Source organism: Gallinula chloropus (assembly GCF_964237585.1).
Source record: "Gallinula chloropus genome assembly, chromosome: 5".
In the NCBI taxonomy this organism is placed as follows: Eukaryota; Metazoa; Chordata; class Aves; order Gruiformes; family Rallidae; genus Gallinula; species Gallinula chloropus.
This window is the reverse complement of record NC_140090.1, coordinates 18,694,355-18,716,006: the sequence shown is the minus strand read 5'-3', so window position 1 is coordinate 18,716,006 and position 21,652 is coordinate 18,694,355. Positions and strand designations below refer to the sequence as shown.

Here is a 21,652-nt window from a genome sequence, read left to right as displayed (position 1 = left end):
TTTGTGTAAGCTCTCTCAGGTTTTCTTTTTTGCAATAATTGTTTTGAAGTCCTGCTGTAAGGCACATCCATTTATCATCTTATGGGACCAGTGAAATTGAGAAGGTAGCAAACGTGATGTAGACCACAAACTCAATTTTGAGATCTTTATAGTGACCACAAATATTTATATTTATATTTATGACCAAAACTTTCGTAATGTTTATAAAAACCCTGAAATTCCAAAAATAAATGTTTAAAATTGAGACCAAGACCATGCTGTTATACCATGATGAATACAGGTTAGTTCTGTTTTCTGTACTCCACACTAAAAGTTACTAAATGTTTTACACTGCCATGGAATTTCTATTTGTTTTCTACTATAAGAGAATAGACAAAATGTGATGAGGAATGTACAAATGAAGAAACAGAAGTTACAAGACAAGCAGGCTGTGCCGCAGTGGAGGATTTGAAACAACAAGACAGCAGTTTCACCACTGAGAACAGTGTATTAGAAACATCTACTGGAAGAAGTAGTGCTGTCCAACAAGTCATTTTTATTTTAAGAATTTATATTTACGGAGCATCAAACAGCCTTTTTCACTTATATCCCATGCTCAGAAGTACATTTTTAGTACAAATATTTAGCAATTGTAGTGGCCTTTTGTTCTTATGGCTCCACTTTTTAAAACAGGAGTTGGGAGTTGACTATGAGTAATAGTAATTACTAGCAACAATTCCCAAACAGAGCTGGGAACCAGTGATTCAAACATATGCTGTATGATTAAGGAACCATTCATTTGTGTTACAAGTTCAGATGGAGCTCAAACAATAGTTACAACCGAGATAAATCCTGCCTGAAATTATTTTACTCAGCCAAAGGAGTAAGACAGCAAGGCTGCTCTTTTTTATCAAACATGAATAAATAATAAAAAAATTGGCTCTGAAAACTGCAGCCTTTCAGCGTGCAATAGTAGTAGCCTATTTCTTATTTAGCGTGATAGTAACAGCATATCACAATGTTTTGTAGCAAGTAGTGAATTATTAACTACAGCAAAAAATATCAACTTGGTTTTCCTGGATTAGAACATAATTTGGCAGTATACAGAAGAGGTGCCAGATATTTAATGATGATTCAGAATGGATCAGGCTGAGTTATCCTCACTGTTAGTTAGGATCCTTTCAGAGCAAGTCTAAGGTTTTTAATTGTAGCCTCACTGAGAGTATGTTTTCATTGCTGTTAGCTTGATCTTTTACCTGACTCTTGTCAGCTTGAGGGTTACAGATCACTAGATCTATTAGCTATTAACTAGCCTGTCAATAGACAGTGGGCATTAGCAGTTTGTGCAGTTGAGGGGATCTGTTCAGTGAAACAGTGCTAAGGGCATACCTACTACATTAATTCATGTATTGTGGTTTGGATTGACTTCACTCTGGCATGGACTGTATGCCTACAAGTGGCTGGAACACATCTCACTTGGTTTCTACTGACAGGAATTCATTTCTTGTGATCCAAACCAGCTCTGGTGTATGAACCAAAGTAGCATAAGTAGGAACAATTGACAGATACATTGTAAATGTGTACTTCCTGGTTAAACTAAACCAGTATATTTGCATTGTCAAAAGTGGAACACTTGGATTAAAGCTTACAGCTACCTGTATAAGCAACAATTTAAATAAATAGCTCAGTTTTTCAAGGCCTGTTTCATTAAAAAAAATGATTGGAACAAAGAATTACACTCAAATTAGCTGCAAATTTTAGGAATGTTTTGCTCAATGTCCCTTAATGCTTCAGATTAGAAAAAGTGTTAATTTGAAAATAGGACCAATTTTAATAGTTTATTTATATTTTGGTCCTTCATTTATATTTTCAGATGTTTGAAACTTACTTTATGACATATGTAGCACAGAACAAAAAAGAAAGACTTTTTAAATTTAATGTTGCATAGATCCATTTTTTTCGTTGCATTCCATTGTCTTTGTACTTACTTATTAGCGTGAAGTGATTGAAAATCTTTCTGTGGAGTGTGCTGTGTTGCACTGTGCAAGTAACACTGTAAGGGAAGACTAACTTAAGTGAAAACGGCTCATATAATGTCAACTCTTTTATCTTCATCGTTTTGGAAAGATTTGCTGGGTTTGTTTATTTTATTTTATAAGAATGTAAGAAAGTTGCTACAGTTGAAAAAGGAGAACATTATTCAATTTCATTTGGAGGATGAGTATTCTGCATTTCACTTCACCACTGATGTTTTCTGTAGAGGGATTATTTTGTAATGCATGCTGAACATTGTAATTCAGGTAATTATGTACAAACCACTTTGTGAATGCATATTATCTGCTGTGTATACATCTTTTAGTACATCATTTAGGTAATTTTAAATGAGAGACCTCATGTAATAGATACACAGAATTTTACTTTTGTCCTCTCTTTCCTATTCATGTGGATTTCTAGAACATGAAAACAAGTGATAGCAGTGCCATCTTCATAGTTGGAATTCCCACCATTTAATAGTGTGTCACAGGTCTTTGAACACAGATTATAACTGGTAAGCTTTCCTTCTTTTTGTCAGAACAATGCTGTCTTTTAATGTGATTCTAAATGCATGCTAGTGTATGACGATAGGGAAATGTTGTATAAATTAGGTTTCTGCTGTAAATATATATTTTAAGTACATTTCTGCTGATTGCAATGATTTCAAGGAGACTAGTCTTTTTTTTTAGGTGTTTAAAGTGTTTGATGCCCTTGCCCATCATAGCACTTCCTACAGATTGTGGTGACTCAGAACTGGCTCAGATTTTGAAGTTTGCTGGGAGTAGATTATGAACACTGTTGGACAGCAACACAGATGTTTGCATCACTCTTCATGGTTAAGTTAGGAAAACTAAAAGACTTAAATACACTGGACTCCTAATGGTAGCTAATGAAGCTTCATTTCAGTAGTCTGTATGGTACTTGTTTTGTGGAACGGGAGGTTCTTATATCCATTCACCTTTCAAGGGAAGTAAAATTTGCATAGAGGAAAGTCAAAGATCGATAGTTTTACTGAACACAGAATAGGTTTAATATCCACCTCACTTTCCAAGATTTTATAGTGTGTATTTAAAGAGTACCATTCCAAGACACTCTACCTTCCATTCAATTCTAAACTCACATTCATAGCATGTATAAAGCAAAATTCATAAGAATTCTTTGTTGGGGATATGGATGTGGACCTGAATGGGATATTCACACGAAAAAAATACGAAAAACCTGTTAGGACACAAGTTCATTAGCTAATTAAGCAAAATATAGGTCCGCAGAATTTTCTAGAACTATGTAACTTTAGATATTAAAAGGACTGAATTTTAGAAAAGGTAGCTACATAAATGCCACTTGTGATGGAAAATAAATGGGTGTAATACATGAATTCCCCAGCAGAGGGAGAGCTTAACATTAGAATATCTCCAGTAAACTGGAGAGATTCTCCAGCAGTGTCCAAATGCGTAACGGGATTGTCTGTTTCTGCTTTTACTTCCAAACAGTTCAGGAGATTTAGTAGCTCTTACCTGCTTTTATTTATCTGGGAACTGTGGTTTCGTCTTTTCATGTTAAATGAAGAACTCAATTTAAAAAAAAAAGAACAGCAGTTCTGATTTTGATTTTCTTCCACTATGAATACAATTCACATGGCTTACAGGGATTAAAAGATAATGTCTTCAGTTTGCCAGACATCATGTTTTCAGGGTTTTTTTTCCTTTGGCTCATAACCACCATGAAAAGATAGAGTGAAAGAAGACTAGAGGGGTTCATCTCTGTACTCTTGCTTTCAAGCAAACAGAACATAAATGCCTGACAACAGTAAATCATGACCCAATTGCCTTACCTCAATTATGTTTTGAATTATCATCTTCTACTTCTTATTTTCCTACAGGACAAAATGAATTATTTAGTTCACAGTTTTTTTCTTTACCTAAGAAAACAATTAATAAAGAAAATTATACCTCAGCCATCCCTGACAGACATTGGTCTAGCCTATTTTAACAACTTAAGGAGGAGCAAACAATGTTCTTTTGCTATTTGTATTTATATAGCAAATATACTACATTTGTTTCTGGTTTTCATTCACAGTCACCTGTCTCAGTAGGAGATGTAATTGTCAGTAATTAGAATGAAAACTTGGGACAGAGCTGCACAACCAGTGATTAAGGTTTGTTTCCCTTCTGTTATTTAGTAGTTGCAAAATAAGCCCTGGAGGGTAAGCACTCTGTGAATGTGCTAGAACAAAAATCACCGGAAGACTTTTGCTTTGAACTCTAGTTGAAGATATTTAGACTCCAGACTTCCTCTTATTTTGTTGAAAACCAGGTGCCATTTTTATGGGTCTGGACTTCAGTCCCAGCCTCAAAAGAGTTGATTTACTAAGATTGTCTGAATTGGTCTCTTGACATCATCATCATCACACAAAATTGTCAGTGATGCAGAATGATATAATCACATAGGCTCAAAGGGTCTTCCAGAAGTCATCCAGTGCAGTCACCTGTACAGTGATTCATAATGTGGACGCATACATGTGCATCTTTTGCTCTCAGTGAGGAGCTAAATTTTGCCTGGCCCCTGCATAGAGTGAGAAGGAATATGACAGCTTTAGAGGCATCTAAGGAGAAACATTTCCAGGGTGTCTGCAGAACAGTTATGAAAGGATACTTTGGACCTAATTAACTTAGTAGTCTTATTTGTAAAAGCAGTGTAACCAATTGAGGCTACTATCTGAAAACCTTTGCAAATCTCACATTTAAGAATATATGCAAGATTAAATATAGTTTCAAACTGGATATTGGACTGTATTTACATAATACTTTGCAGACAGATATGAACTTTCTATGTTTATACTCAGCCCAACTAAGCACTGCTGTTGCAAATGACATCCCAAGTGTTTTTCGTCCTTAAATCTTAGACCTCAAGCAGAACAAATTTGCAGCTGTCAGCTGTGGTGAACAGCCTGGGTTTGCCTACACAAAATTCAAAAGGAACCAGTTACCTTTTGGAATCTAGCCTTTATGAGCTTTGTGCTGGAACTGGGTCTTGTGCACAGGCTAGGAACAATCTGGGTACCTTTCAGGCTAGTTCTTCCTAGTAAAGCTAGATTTGGATCACGTAAATGTTATATATCATATTCCTGCAAAGCGTTTAGTACAAATGCTTTTAAAATAGTTTCAAGATTTGCAATCATACAGAAAATTCAGGGTATCTGAAATCTAAATTGCTATCCTATAGCTAGGACTTTAGTCTATGTATTGCTAACTCTGAAGAATACGCTTTGCACTTCTGCATCAGCTGAGGTGACTCATCAGTCACATTGTATTTTTTCCCTCACTGTCACATGAAATGTCTGGGCACAGAAACTTGGCATTGACTAGGTCCAGTAGTCTAGCAGAAAAAAAAAATCAGTACAGTTATGTGAAGAATGCAAACATTTTTTGCCATGTTTACTTGCTATAAGTCCTGCCTACATGTGGGCTTTAAAAACAACTAGTTAAAATGTTGGGGTTTTTTTTAATATTCATGGTTTTTAATCATGCCTAGTAAGCTCAGTGAGAGCAGCTATAAGAAAAAAAAGCTAAGGAGATACAGATGGACTTTGTGATATTTATGGATTTTATAATTTGAAATTTTGCAGTAGGACTGTTGTATTGAAAGAGATGTTTGGATATTGACACTATCCAGCCACTGGCATGATTTGGATTTTAATGCGAAGAATCATGTGGATTTAGTCACAGTTATCTATACCAGGTTCATTTTACATTTAAGAAAAATGGTGGAATTAGGACAATAGAAGAATAATTATCAGGTTTGGTTTGGCCCAGATCAGCGGTTCATATGAGCTTTGAACAAAGGCAGACAAGTTCCCTAAACTTATACTGTGCACAATGAAAATTCTTTAATGGAATCATATCCTGTGAAAAGATTCTTGAATTAGCCTTTATCTAAACAGGGGCTGAGGAAGCTAGGAGAGAGCTAAGTTAAATATTTTTTAGGCCTGGACAGTTAATTGAGGATGTTAAGGATCTGAAATTTAACCAAACAGATGGGTGATAAAGTGCTAGTTTCAATATGATTGAACTATTGAATTTAGCCAACCAGAAAACAAACAATGTTCTTCCTCAAAAGAGAGTAGTAGAAGTCAGATAAGTAACAGCAAGTACTCTCTGCTGTGAATTTCCCTGTGTTCCAGGTAGTGCTGCACTCACTCTAAAAGGCAAAGCAAGCGAAAAACACTTAAGAATGGCATTCGGATGTTTCCATCAGCAGTATTTTATCAAGCTTCATTACTTTTTGTTAGTTTAATTTTATTTAATGGAATCACGTATACTAGAAAAATACACTTATTTTGTGTGTAATGTATCAGTGATAATAAAATCCTCATGATTCTTCATTTAATGCTATCATCAGGAAATAATACTGTAGGGTTTTTTTCCTTCATTTTTAGTCTACTATAGTGAATTTGTGCCTTTTCTTCACAAGGACACTTAATGTTTGGAGGGTGATTTAAACATATCAGGGGGAAGGGGGAAACCCAAAACTCCATTGAAATAAATCTTTGTGATATTAATATATATAATTACTGACTTCCTAAATATATGTAAACTGAAGAGACTGGATATGCTGCTCTAACTGCCAGAAATAATGCAACAGAAGTTTTCCACTTTTAACTTAAGAACATTGTTTGTTTCACCTGTGAGCCATAAATCTGAACTCTCTGCCATTGCATTTTATATGATAGATGGCAGGTTTTGGCCTTCAGGTGGCAAATGTATATGGCTTTTTAGTGAACAGCTCGATTGCATTATGTATGAGTCAGTCTGGAGGCAGCGCAATCTACCATGAATAGTTCTGATACATTCCGCAGTTAGGTCTATCTGGTATGGTCAATTGAATTTTCTTATCTACTTAGTCTTTATACTTTATAACTCCCTTCATCATTTTTAAGTGGTCTCTATCTATGGCTCCATCCTTTTTTTCATCCTCTGGGAAGTATTTAAGAAGGTAGCTCACTTGCAACCAAATACATGTCACAACTGATGAAAAAGAATGTCACATAAGATTAACCAGTTTATAAATACTGCAGCTCTGAACATGATGTTTGTTGGTCCCTGTGCTACTGCACTGTATCATTTGAATTCGTACATAATAATAGTCATGTCAACATAGAAGGCTGAAGACATACTGTGACTTATTCCGCCTGCCCTGATTGGTAACTGGATGTAGGCAGTTCTGACCCAGAGTTGCACAGGTCCACAGTGAAGCATTGCCTATGCTAATATGCCCTGTTTCTGCTTATTCAGAAGATGCTTCTGTTAGTAAATTAATATTTTTCCCTTTGATATTTATTCAACATTCTGATGAATGTTCTATGCCTCCTGTTGGATCCTTATATTTTATTTATTTGTACCCTTAGATGAACATGGAGAGCAGAGCATCACCTGAGCCAGATCTGATCCTGAGTGATTGCCAGATGGAAGTTGCAAAGCCAGCACTGAATGGGAGAGAACATTATAATATGTCTCCCTACAGGCAGTGGTAAAACCAGAGTGGGTATTTACATTATCAAAGATCACTTGGTTAAGAGGAAAAGAGCATGAGAACATGTAAAGTTACTGTACTTGTTAAATAAGGTATGTTTGTCCATTTTTTTAAAAATAGTGTTTTTCAAACCTTGTGCACTGTTAATATAGAACTTGTAAAAATAATATAAACATATTTCACAGCTTCTACAGATGTAGCTGTGTTTAAAGGTATATAGCTGTAGACTGTCATCTCCAGGGCACCATCATCATGGTGCAAGCATGAACTATTTGACCTTATCCCATTGCAAGTGCAAATTTACATGTGCTGTAATAACCCCATTGTTGGAAAAAAGTACAATTTCACATTTGAATTAATAGAACTAAAATAGTATTTAAAAAATAAAAATATATTTTACATTCTATGTTTGGATTTGGTAATGAAAACCACCTAATCAGTCTCACAGTAGTTAGGGAATATTCTGTCATAATTTCTGGTAATTACTCTTAATTTTGACAGTTAAATTTAGCCCTATAACAAAGTAATCTTCTATTGTAGTATTAAAATATAGGCCTGCATTTTAGATTTGTATTAGAAGAATAAAAGATATCCATATCCTCTTTTAATAAAATGGATAGCACATTATAAGCACAGTTAGAGACAAAGCATGCATGGTTTGTTCATTCTTTCTAAGGCACAATTAAGCCAAATTTCTTGGGACAAGAAGCAGTGTTGGGGAGGGACTAGTTTGGGGATTTTTAGTGCTTGAGTTTGGGGGTTTTGTGTTTGATGGGTTTTTTTTTATAATTCTACTCTGCAGTGAATAAGGGGATATTCTCTTTTTAAAAAAAGTTTATTTTGTGTGAAGTGTATTTTTATTTCTGGCAAATGGACATGTATTTTTAATCCTATTTATGGTCTAGTTTAAATTCTTTGGAAACTTTTATTTAGACACTGATGGTAGAACAGCATTTCCAAAAGGAATTTAATCAATTCCTGAAGCATTAGTATCAGGTTATTGGTTTAAGTGGTGATTCTCAACTGAAAATCTCATCTCCTGAAGTCGTCAGGATGATGTTGTCATCATCCATACAGCATGTATCCTTGAGAATTCATTATTAAACGCAGCCAAAGAAGATGAAGAAGGTGTGCAGTTATCAGGCAAGTTTTTAATTCTGACAGTTTTAAAGAAGGGCTAAAAGATGTCTCTGGAAAATTGCAGAGTAAAATTGTGCCACATTCAGTAGTTACTGCTTTTTCAGTTGACTAGTATTATTTGCCAGTGACATACAACAGCCCCTACTTTGGCTCCAGGATTTGGGCTGCAGTGACCCACCTCTGTGAGATGTTAATGTTTCCCTCTATCTTCATGCAGTCAACTCTATTTTAGATGGGCAAGATGTAGCTGGACGAAGAACTATGATATTCAGTATAATGGATCTGAGATCAAACAAGTACTTGTCTGGGTATTACAGCAGAGAAACCTGAGGGATCAGTCTGTGTCCATCAGTGCCTAATGCTGACTGAAGTACTGCTTGATTCAAATGAACTCCTGCAGAGCCACTTGAGTCCCTTAGAATTGCCTCCCCTCCTTCAGATGGCTTTTGTTAATGTAGGCAGAGTACCAGAGATTTTCTTATACTTGTTCCTTTCCACTGCACCCAAGTTAATAAAACTTCCCAGATCTGAATCATTTGGGAATGCCATATAGAGGCACCTGAACATTTCTACAGGAGCTGCTGACCTGATTAGAACTGGGCTGGGTTCCAAGCAGCTTGTGTAATGAAGGTGTGGGGAGTTTTTTAATGTGTTTCACACCTTGCAAAGTTTTCTTCATGAGGAGGAATATTTTTTCCAGAACTGAGGTGGCCCTGAAAACAGGGACATGTTTCTTTGCTATTACACCTGTGCTTGTAAGTTCAGCTGAACAAAAGCCAAGCAAGCCTGAACAGAGCCAGCTCTGTATTTATGGCTGTAACTCTGTTAACCTGCAGCCTATATAAACCATCCGCACTAATTATAAGGTTTTTATTCCTAATTTCTGTTCATACTTCTTTCATGTATTTCCACAGAGGTCTGCATTACATGTAACATGGAATTTCAGCCTCAGTGAAATGGAGGGGGTCTCCAAATTGCATTTTATCAGATGTTTACCCTCTTTACCAAGGACTGAAGTCACTGTGTAGCCTTTTCAAAAGCTGTGTATCACTTCCAGACACACATCTCTTCTGGTGGGTTTGGTTCTTCCTGAGTAATGATAGGAACATGCATTACAGAAATGATGGTCAAAATCAAAGAAAGTAATTTCATGCTGGCAAAATAGCTGAGAACCTGTCAACACTGCTTCTGAAGTCTTTCAATATGTAGAAAACTTAGAAATAAATAGAAATTTAGGTTTGAAACCACATCACTCTAGTCCAACTTGGCTTCCTGAACCACTTGTGTGAAGACAATCAGATTTCCCCAGTGACATGGAGCACTGGTTTGCTCTCCCAGCAGTAGCCTTTGGCTTAGTATTTAAATAAAATTTCCCTTGTTCCCTATCTTTAGCTTCTTCAAAGATGAAGTTACATAGCATTTTTTTCAGGAGAAAAGCCAACTGAGAATGTTCTAGATCTGTTAAGTTTCCAACTTCTGCTACCAGTTGTTGCAAACTCATTTTGCTGAGCACAGTAATGTGTAAACAAGACCATGGAAATTTTGTGCATTAAAAAACCCTAAAAAATTTACCCCTGATCTTTTCAGTGATCTTTACAGTCATTTCCACAAACATCATGGAATTGTAGGAAACAATGTCAAATTAGAGTTATTGGCCAGCTGGGGGAAGAGTGGGAGCTCCATAAACCAAATTTACTGTTATAGTAAATACTGTTCCTTAGTCTTTCAAATCAGGACCTTGAAATATCTCTCACTGCATACCCAGGTAGAGATTTTTCTGTTTGTAAGAAATACAAAACAAAAATAATCTTAATTTTCCTTATCATATAGTATTTTACCTGTTGCATGTAAATATGGTCAGACTAAAAAGCACACAATACCTGTCTGAATCTTCACCAGTTTCCTCTGCTACCACAGAGAGACGATTGGTCGTGCTCCCACCATGTGTTTGTTATTTCCAATGACACATCCATAAAGTAATATAAATCTTTTAATTGGCTAGGAATAGGGAGGAAATTACTGTGTTGCTAGAAAATGGAAGCATATTTTGATCATGACAGGCCTTTCTAGAATGTGTGAAAGGCTTCTAATTTGTTATGTATCATCTCAAAAGCAAACAGTGTGTAGTTTTTCAGAAACACTTATGAATATAAAAGGTAGGGATGAGTTAAACTATGATATGTTCTTACCACTGGTTATTAAAAATATCCCTGAAATTATTTATAACATCGGATTGGTTTTGCAAAATTAGAAAAGCTTTTTGGATTACATGAAATGTGAAACGATTTGAGCCATCAGGACTGCAGCAAGGATGCCAAAGTTCATTAAATATATACAGCTGCCCTACACACATTCCTCTTGCACTACAAATTTCCTAATACATTAGCACTCAAGGAGAAACAATTTGTGAGATACTAGTAACATACAAATGTTTTTCTTTACCGCAGTTACAGTTACTCATTGAGAGGTTGGAGATACTCTATTTTACTTGAAATTTAGTGGATTGACACTAGTAATAAAAAATAGAGTTCTCCAGTGAGAACTCCTGGTATATTTTTGAGTTATCTGGTCAAAAGACCTGCTGAACCTTAGTTGAAATGTTTGTATTGGAGTGACATTATCTTCATTAAAAAATATGTTACTTCACAGTACAGTTTTTGTGATATACTGAACTATTTATTCACATAATTCTACACGTCATTAGCAACCTTACTGGTTTTTGTAAGGATTAATTTTTTTTTTTTGTACTTGGCGGTGGTTTTGTTGCCAGAAGATGCTTACTTATATTGGTAATCATTTCATTTCTAGGATCCATTTAGAGAGAGAAAATAACTGAGATCATGACAGATATTCAATGCTATTGCCACCACCCTTCAAAATCTGAGTTTGGAACACAGCCATATGGACAGTGGGTGATTAGAGAAGAAAGAAAAGGTACCTGCATAGCACAACTATCCCAGCTTTGGATTTCTTTGGGTCATTCTATACACAGTCATGCTGTAATATTTTTGTTCACTTTTAGCTGCAAAAGAAGTAAAAGACATGGAACATGTCTGTACAGAACACTTAAAGAAGCAAGAAGACAGTTAGGAGTGATGATGATGACGAACCAGCAGTATCAAACCAGGATGAAACAGATTAATTTCTAATAGTTTTATTTCATGGTAAATTTGAAATATATTGTGATACATTTTTGAAATCCATAGATTATACACTAACATGATTCACATCTCAGACATTGCCATGTTGTTTATTATGACAGCACCTGGATGTCCAAATTCATACAGTATGAAGTACAGCGAACAGCTTCAGAGTGTGATCATGTCCCATTGTGTAGTAGAAGTTCTTTAGCTTTGGCCCAAGGGCACTTTCTTTGTTGCTGATAGTAAATAAAAACTGTTCTCTGCTTTTCTCCAAAGAAGACTCTGAGGACACACTGATAGACACACAGAGTGTGTATTCCAATATAGTATTGAGAGGCAAAAGGTTGAGTGAAAGGAATATAAAAGTAAGGAAATTATGACATTTTAACTAACTCTTTCTACCTGAGTTAGTCTGTATACTGCTAAGAGATGAGACTGATGACCCTGCATAAGTTTCAGGTAAAAAACAATTAGTGAGAGAAATTAATAAAGGATTACATTGCAAAGACCTAAGTTAGTTCCCTGCCTTTCAGATCATTCACTTTGTTACTCGGATTTATTCACTCCTTAACATAGTAAGTTTTTTTGCCTCTTTTTTCCCTTACTGCATTTACAGTGAGCAAGAGGTACACAAGTTTGCTCCCATTGCCTATGGCTCCTGGGCAGTGCAAAAGAAAATAGGTTTTACTGCAATATGTATCCCCAACCCCATGTATACTATGCACAACAAATTTATAGTGCCATCATTAAGAAATTCAGGAAATGTTAAAAAAACTTTTACAAAAATAGGTTAGATAATACTGGTGGTTTTAATGACTCTTCATGCCTAACTTTATGTCCCCTTATGTAGAATTTCAGTATTGAGCAGTTGCTGAGAAACCAAAAGTTCAACTAAAAAATGGAGTTGTCAAGATTGCTTTCATTTCTGAACCCAATACTAAAAAATAAATTACATTCCCATTTGTTTGATTTTACAATTTCATTTTCATGAAAAAATCTAAAATTTCTCTTCCCAACTTGTAAGAACAGAGTTCTTCTTTGGATGATAAACTCGCTGCAGCCCTTAAGGTAGGTTTAACTAAGGGGGAAAATTCTGGGAGGTTTTTACATGTATTTGTATGTTTGATTACATTCTAAACTATGAATAAGACTGTAGTCAGAAAGCCACTTTCTAAATGGTGTATTAGTTTGTGATACATTGACTGTCATTGTATTGGACAAGCTGCAGTGCAATAATCTGCATGATGTGATGACGTCAGAGTGGCTGTAATATCTTAATACACAAGGCCCCTACTGTAAAATGTTATTGTTGTGTTTGCATCATCATCGGACAATGACATAGGCTTGTAAATATTAGAAGATTTTTTTTTAAAAACCACATGAGGAATCCTCCCTGGTCATGGTCAGTAGTGCTGTTGAAAAGCATTTCACTCAGTGTACTGAAATGTCTCTAAAAGCTGCAGGCCAATACCAGTGCACCCATCCTGGCATCTATCTCATTGCATGTTTCTAGTGAGGATTCCTATTTTAATGAATGTCCTAAGGGCAGTTTAGGTCTACGTTGATAAAAACATTATCAGCTCTTAGGGCTGTGCATATTAACGTCTCCCCTTCTAAGACTTTTCCTATTATTTCAAAACTGTTTTGCAAATATTAGAAGCTGTGATTTAGCTCTTTAATACAGAGAACTTAATCCTGGTCCGCTTCTGGTGTAGCAAGAGAGTTTATTTCTTTTGCTTATTCTCACCATGCAGTATAGCAAAGTGTATGTTAAAAAGTTAAGAGTGATTTATTTTGATTGATCATTGTGTTTCTAATGAATGTACACTGTCTTGAAATATAATTGGTATGCCACAGCTCTTCAAACTGTATGTGAATTAGACTTGCTGGGAGAATTCTATAGAAAGCTGCTCTTCACTTTTTGTTTTTTTCTAGAGCTGTTATCTGACATGGTTACTTTTCCTTAATTTACAACTGCTATTTTTAAAACAAAAAAGAAACAGCTGAAACAGTTGGCTGGAAAGTCAGAATATGAAAATGAGGAGCTAATACAGTTGCAAAACACAAATGGAGGAGTTCACAAAAACTGAGGAACCTGGATGAATTATTTTCACAAAGACTTGGCTAAGTGCCGTTGCTCTATTCCAGTGGAATAAAGATAAACCAAAATATGAAGAAATGGTAATTAAGGCCCATTGTTTTATCAGTGCTGGACAGCGAAGTTCAACCCATGGCTCAGATACAGCACTATGCACTATAGCATTAAAATCGTATCATGATTTAAGAAAACAGGTTGTACTACAATAAAGTGAAGTTTGGAGCCCTGGTTTCATACCTGCCAGCCAACGTGATTTCATAAGCTGTAGGCCAGGTGAATAAAAATGTCAGATTTTATTTCCACAAGAAACAAGCTTTTTGGATTTGGATTCAGTAACACAGGAGAATCAGGCAGCCATTTCCTAGAGGGACACAAGTTGTACTGAGGCACTGGAAGAAATAGTGAATGGCAATAGGAACAATGCAATAGTTTAATGAGTCTGTACTTATTGGGACAACAGTAATTCAAATTCTATTTTAGTTGCTGAATTGAAGAATGAAATTACAATGTTGATTACGCCAGTCTTTTTCTGATATCATTGCTTAATCAACTTATACCAATTTATATGCCTGCTTCTCACTGATGCATAATTATTGAGAGAGAATGATTTGTCAAAAGTCGCAACGAAAATTTCACTATCAATCACTCAGAAATCCATATTGTACCACTGTGATGACTTCATACTCATTTCTGATGATTTATACCTCCAAACTAAACATTTTCAGACCAAATTACTTCAGCATCCAAACAAATCTATTCTGTTATTTACTCCCTATAAAATTGCCAATTAGCTATTTAAGCAAAAATGAGGTGGTTCACTGCTGGACAGAGTCAAGTTCTTGGACTGAGCTGCTCTCAGTTTCAAAAAAGAGTTTGGAGTTGTTCTCTCAAAAAATTGTTTGTTTTCTATGCAAATTTGGTATTTGATCTGTGCACAACATTGCACAAACAAAACATTGGTCTCTACGTTTTCAAACTCAATATAGCAAATAAGAAGCTTCTATGTCCTCAAACTTGTTTGAAATATCTAACTCGTTCATAAGTCTGTGGTTTGGATGGTTTATTTTTTAAGTGTATTATTGCTGTGCTTTTTGGTGCTCCCCAGATCACCAAAACTATGGTCCCTGTTTATTATGGGGAATATTAAGTGCTTTGGAACTGGACTTGGAAGTGCTCTAGTCTATAAGCTGAAATTACTGAAATATTACTATATTATCAAAACTCCTATTGCCTATGAAATGGGCACAAAGTTCCAAGCTAAGTTAGCATAGTAAGACTGAGTTCTGCTCCGTCGTCTCCAAAAAAGGTGCTGAACACCTATTATATGCCATAAGATCTCTTTGGTTTGTGATCTTGAAAGATGCTTAAATGCAGATGTTGAAGACACTTGATGTTTGGCACTCCATTCTGAAATGTTTGGACTATTCCTGAAACCTCTCAATTAGAAGAAACTGATGACAAACTAATACTGAAAGTTAATATACTGATTTTTTTTTTTTAATTTGCAGAATGAGCAAAGGGATGTGATTGATAAATTCCAAGGTGGAATTGTATATTTACTTATTTCTAGTTACAGTAGCTGAGGAAGTCCTAGACATCAAAAAGTGTGATGTCATTATTCACTGTGGCCTTGTGAGCAACAAAATTACTATGGTGCAGGTATGAGTTTACTGCATACGTAATTTATTTTAAGTGCTTTTCTGTTTGGAATATGCAAATGGTGAATTAAATACCTGGGGTTTGTAGAACATTTTTAAATACTTGCATACTAAAAGAGAAAATGCTTTTGCAGCAAGGTTCATTTCCAGGTGCCATCCTCAGTTTGCATGGGATATAACATTTGCTTCCATGTGTAATGATGTAACAACCATTTAAAGCTCTATACAAACAGTAAAATCTTAATAAAAAGGTACAAGAATATGATCAGCAGACTGGTTGATAGAAAAGATACTTGTGTCACCAACAGCTATAAGGAGATAATTGCATATCAGAATACCAGTTTGTCTATGTTTGCACTTAATTAGTGAACACAAATATTGATATATTTAATATTTAAATGTATGCTTTTTTTTGGTGACAAAATACAGTTGCTGCTTTGCAAAATGTTGTTAATCACAAATCTCCTGAGAATTATTTCCACAGGTATCTTTGATCATAATGCAGACACAGTATGTGTTATTCACTGATTATTTATCTGAGTTAAGTGGAAAAAAATGCTGTATGGGGCCACTGTATAACAAACAGTACGTGTCTTCCATTACAAAACTAGGAAAAAATGTTGTGCAGTGTTGTAGGGAATGTTGTGCTGTTTATGTTGTATGCCTTGTAAATTGTAGGCTCGCAGTTGAGTTCAAGATGATGAGAGCACCTATGCAGTTGTGGCTTTGAGTGGTTCAGGAGCTGTTGAACATGAAGATGTTAATATTTTCTTTGTGCAAATGATGCATAAGGCCCATCAGCATGTCCAGAAGATGCTGCAGGACTATTATTTAAATAAGGTACTTATTACAGCTTTGAACTTTCCCTTTAAAGAAGACTGATTTGTATTGTAATAAATATTTTCTATTTGAAATCTACTTAGGGGAGGAAAGCTTTGAGTAATGTTACTTACTACATATGACCTTGAATCCCTTTGCCAATATTTATTTTATAATCTATGTTCTCTGGGCCTTTAGAAAAGTCTGCTTTTCTACTGGTAAGAGGGGAAACACATAAGTCAGGTTGTCAGGGAACTGTGTAAAGATTAGAAATTTTGTGGTTGTGTTGTAAGACATGAAAACAACAAAGCAATTTTTTTAAGAAATGGAGAGAACTGCCCATCAGGTTCCCTAGTTTTGATTCTGCAGTTCATCAGTGATGAAGATTAAGGATTCAGAATGAAAATAAAAGCTCTTTTCAACTTTTCTCTGACTTCTGATTAGAAGCTCCTGTGTCCTATAGAGAGTGCTGCATCATAAACACTGTGAAGTCTCCTGGGCATGAGGAAATTTTTGGAGACCAAAAAAAAACAAGGAAGAGAAGGACGAAGGCTCACATCTGCACTCAGATTTGCAGTGGTACTCCAGGACAAAGAAGATGACCAAATACATTGTAGTCATGTGTATCTGCAGAACAAATTCACATCTGTACTTACTACAGTCTGTCATGGGGTGACAGCACTGTCAAAAGTGAGTTAGGTGACCTGTCCTTAAGCACAGAACATAGGAGAAACTTTTCTGAGACTTGCCATGGTGATTATTTTCTGGTTTTCTTCCTGCTACAACCCTTTTGAAGATACAGGGTTTTCAAAGAGGGGCCACGTGAAGAGAACAGATCAGCCCTTATTTCTCAGTTGTTTCTTCATAAGTGACCGAGTTCTTCCCCTTTTATCTTTAGCTGTAAGCTCATAGATTTTGACAGACTAAAAATCAGTTTCCGTTTCAAAAAACCAAGTCTTTAAACAGACTTGAAATTGATTATTTTAATGTCCAAAAAGCACAATGCCAAGTGCCTTCCTGTCTTTTAATTCCATACAATTGTTAAACTGGCTATATAATGAGGTATGTATTTTTTCAATAAATTACTATAATGATTAACCTTTGCCAACTGTGATACTGTTTATTCTCTTTCACTGTCAGTATTTTGACAATAATACTACCACAGTTTCACCCTAGAAATTTAAAGGATAGTGGTATTCTGACTGTAAAAATAGCATAATGTGTCTCCATATTTATCTCATTGACAGATTTTTTTACCCCCTATTTGCAAGTAAGATACTGGTGAGTGGAAAGAAGGTCTGTTTGTTGTTATAACAGTCAGATTTGCAAATTCAGGATTTAAGTGTATGTTTACTGGCATGGACATGTAAACACTTCAGTAGCCCCAGGTAAAATTTCTAAATTACAACATAGCTGAAAAGTATATCCCAGCAAAAAAGAATCTTATTATGGCTAGATCTGTGATTGCTCTACATTTTAAAAGGAATATAAATTCTGCATACATTTTTTAAAATCAGAATTGATTTCAGGTTTGCATCAGGAACAGATTTGTTTGGGGGTTTTTTAATATTTCTGGCCTTGCTTGGGCAGGATGGGGCAGTGGGGAATGTCATTTCTAACTGAGAAGAACAGCATATTTCAGATATTGCCACACTGATAGAGGCCATTTTGGCATTAGCTACTTACTTAAATTATAGTAGTATTAAATAAATATACACACTGATAAGTTTTCAGTATAGCAGTTTTCTAAATTAGAATGTGCAAAAAGAAATTGTGGTTTATTTATAGATTGAAATTATTCCACAACTGTGATTTATACCAATAAGCTACTACCCTAGGGCTGTTAAAAATATCAGGCGTATTGAGAGTTAAGAGATGATATACACAAGGATGTTTCAAGACACAGCAATTCCACAGGTATTTTTGAATGAGACTAAACTAAAACAGGAAAGGCTGGTGTAAATATGGTGAGATATGGAGTGTAAATGGTCTGTAGTGTGCTTGCTTTGTATTTGTGTGTGTATATATATAATGCTATTCTTACCTTTATGCCTTGTGCAGGGCAAAACAAACGAAATCTTCACCGATTTCTTTGTTCAGCGTTAGACACTTCATTAGTTACAAAAATAATATTCCTTTCATCCATTGTTCTGAGAAACTAAGTTATTCACTTTCTTGTATTGTAGTATCTTGCTTAATACTGAAGCTTTTGGCTACTTCTAGAATCTACTGATATAGCATTCAGTGCAGGAGAAATTTGACCATTTATACATTGATCTGAGACTCTGACTACTTAAAAATGTTGGAGAGTGATAGATCACACATGATCATCATTTAAGTTGGATTTTGTTTCTGTGCTCAGTATCTGCTGAGATGCCATGAAATACGCTAACAATTATTAGTCTCTCTTTGTAAATAGTCATTTTCCATATTATTTCTCGATTTCTGTATTAATGAGCTGTTACCATTATGTAAATGTAACACAGTACACTGTGTGTAGTGTTTTCAAGTGTCTCAAGTAATTTATTCAGTGTTTTAAAGAACTGCAAAGCCCTGGTAAAAAGATAGTATTGCATAGATTGCTGCTGGGTCCTCAGTCAAATAATTTTCCATGCAGAGTAGGTTTTCTGAAATCTGAGCTTTTAATACTTCCTTTTATGGAAGCAACAAGAGCATATGCAGCTGTGTTTCTTGGTTCTTTTACAGTTGAGTTCAACAGGGACGTATCACAAACATGCCAGCCCTTCCTGTAGTTCACCTGTGTGCTGCTGTGAAGCTCCCAGTTCCTAGCATGACTCAGCCAAGTTGTCACCAAAGCTTAAAGAGTGTTTGCACAATCTCACTTCAGCATAATGGGTAATGAACCTCAAATGAATCCTCCTGGCTTGGATAAGGAATTTGCACTTCAAGTTATAGTCTCTGAATGGGGTTGTAAAACGTGCTTATATTGTTCATCCAGGAAGTGTGAAGTTGTAAAAAACAAGCTAAATTGCTATATTTTATCTGCTAGTTACTTCTGCATTTATTGCCTTTATGGACCCAAAGTCCTCCAGGGAGTGTGACAAATCCTGATTGTATTTTCTACTTACAACTTTTATTTGTTCACAAATGTGGAAAGAAGAAAAACTGTTAGTCACTAGGGATTTGTCTAGCTACATGTGTGGCTACTTAAGAACTGGTTTAACTTTTCAGTTGCAACTGTAGTTGCATGTTCATTAGTCTATCTGATTTTGGTCTGCTATCTTGCACAACCTACATCTGTAAATCTGCATCTGGGAAATGTAAATGCTTTCGTAACCTTAAAGAAGTTGGTTGGGTAATTGCTGTACAAACTGAATATGTTTTCTGTTCTGTAATTTGTCCATTTCTCTAACAGATTCACCCTCTTTCTAGCTAGAGAAGGGAGTTTAGGTGTTAGGAGCAATAGATCTACAAAGCTTGTCAAGGTCATTCTCTGCCAGGTAAATTTTGTTTTGCTTCTAATGCTGCAACCTTTTGTGAATCTTACTACAGCACATGTGTAAATAATTATACTTCCAAATTAGAAAAATACTTGGTGTGCTGCATACAGTAATTTTGCAAAGTTTTTTAGATCATGTGAGTATGACTAATTTCCTTTGAGGCATTCTCTAAATCTGCATTTCTTAGAGGAAGCTGCACATTTGGAAATGAAAACTAGCTTGATCAAGACCTGCATTTGCAATTTTGTGATGCTGCGGTTCTCAGAAATAACCAATGTTGGCAGGAAAAAAAATTATTTCTCTGACCTGTGTTATTGAAAAACATATGGCATCAACCACAGAATGCTAGGAAATAAGTAGCAGTTTGGAAATAGGAATAAGAAGTATGAGTTACTTGAGGAAAAATTATTTTGTCACAATCCTTTTCTGCGTTGGAAATTTTGAGTAGCTGTGGTTTTATCTTGTTATTGACTATTGTTTTTGAGCTCAGTTTTTGAGCTCAGTTCTACCCTTCATATACAGTGTGTCAGGACGAATGTATTCTAGGCTATTTGACCTCCTTTTGCTGCATGGCTTATGTCAACAGGATGGATCTTATTCAGAGATTGTATCTCATATAGTGTGTACTTCACTGTTGTCACAAGAAGAGAAAGGAGAACTGAGTTTATGGGGAAATAAGGCATGTTTCATATCACCTAATTTTAATTTCTTTTCCAAAATCCCACCCAACAAGACTAATGTGAAGAATGTTGCCAAAACACTTGCCCAGATCAGCTGCTGCCTCACCAAGGCTGATGTAGTCATTAGATTGTGTTGAAATTCCAGCCCATAGTGTTAAACTAAGCCAGCAACTTGACTGACTTTGGTGGTAATACATTTTCCATTTTCAAAGAAGCCAGAGGGGGTGATGCACCACCCAGCTACTCATGAATTTCAGTAAGATTTAGATACTCAGTACTTGTTAACCTCTGCCTGAAAAATCATAGTCCCTGTGCCTGACTTCCACACAGAAGCACCAACATTCTGGACTCCTTTCCTCAGCCTCTTATTTTTCCCTTTTTGGTGTTAAGCACAGGAGAGAAATACAGGGCTCGTGCGGGGAGACATGACATGATACAGCAGACTCCACATGCAAAATCAACAACACAAGCCCAACCTGTAGCTTGGACTCGTTCTCTATGTTTTATGTCAAACCTAGCATATATTCTGTCAGTTTGTGGACACCATTGGGAGTTGATATTTATCATGCAGGGTGAGGCAGCAGCAAGAAAGAAGCTGAGCTGCAACTGCGGCTGCAGGTGGGTCTGGTTGCCCTAAGCAAGCCAAGGAAGCCAAGCTGAGGGAAGCCCACTGCCAACGACAGGCATTGCTGGGTCCTCTGGCATGGGCACTGGGTAGAATGGCAGGGAAGCTACAGGCAATAAGTGGATGATAGAATCATAGAATCGTTTAGGTTGGAAAAGACCTTTAAGATCATCAGGTCCAACTCTTAACCTTGCATTGCCAAGTCCACCACTAAACCATGTTCCTAAGCACCACATCTACACATCTTTTAAATACCTCCAGGGATGGTGACTCAACTGCTTCCTTGGGCTGCCTGTTCCAATGACTGACAACCCTTTTGGTGAAGAACTTTTTCCTGATATCCAATCTAAACTTCCCTTGGTGCAACTTGAGGCCATTTTCTCTCACCTTATTGCTTGGCTGACCCCCATATAGCTACAACCGCCTTTCAGGTAGTTGTAAGGAGTGATAAGGTCTCCCCTCAGCCTCCTTTTCTCCAGGCTCTCC

At 36.0% G+C, this 21,652-nt stretch overlaps 1 protein-coding gene and 1 pseudogene across 2 annotated transcripts; both read left to right on the top strand.

Annotated features, from left to right (window-relative positions):
- Nucleotides 1–7,423: 7,423 nt before the first annotated feature.
- Nucleotides 7,424–8,723, top strand: LOC311192997 (interferon-induced helicase C domain-containing protein 1-like; the record flags this gene model as incomplete). Its single annotated transcript, XM_084265689.1, is given in 5 exon segments — nt 7,424–7,507; nt 7,509–7,595; nt 8,476–8,529; nt 8,533–8,590; nt 8,593–8,723. Coding segments are annotated over 5 exon segments (414 nt in total).
- A 3-nt stretch (nt 8,724–8,726) lies between these two features.
- Nucleotides 8,727–14,085, top strand: LOC311192996 (interferon-induced helicase C domain-containing protein 1-like; annotated as a pseudogene). Its single transcript has 4 exons — nt 8,727–8,747; nt 11,502–11,616; nt 11,705–11,846; nt 13,815–14,085. The product of its transcript is annotated as an interferon-induced helicase C domain-containing protein 1-like (transcript).
- Nucleotides 14,086–21,652: the final 7,567 nt, after the last annotated feature.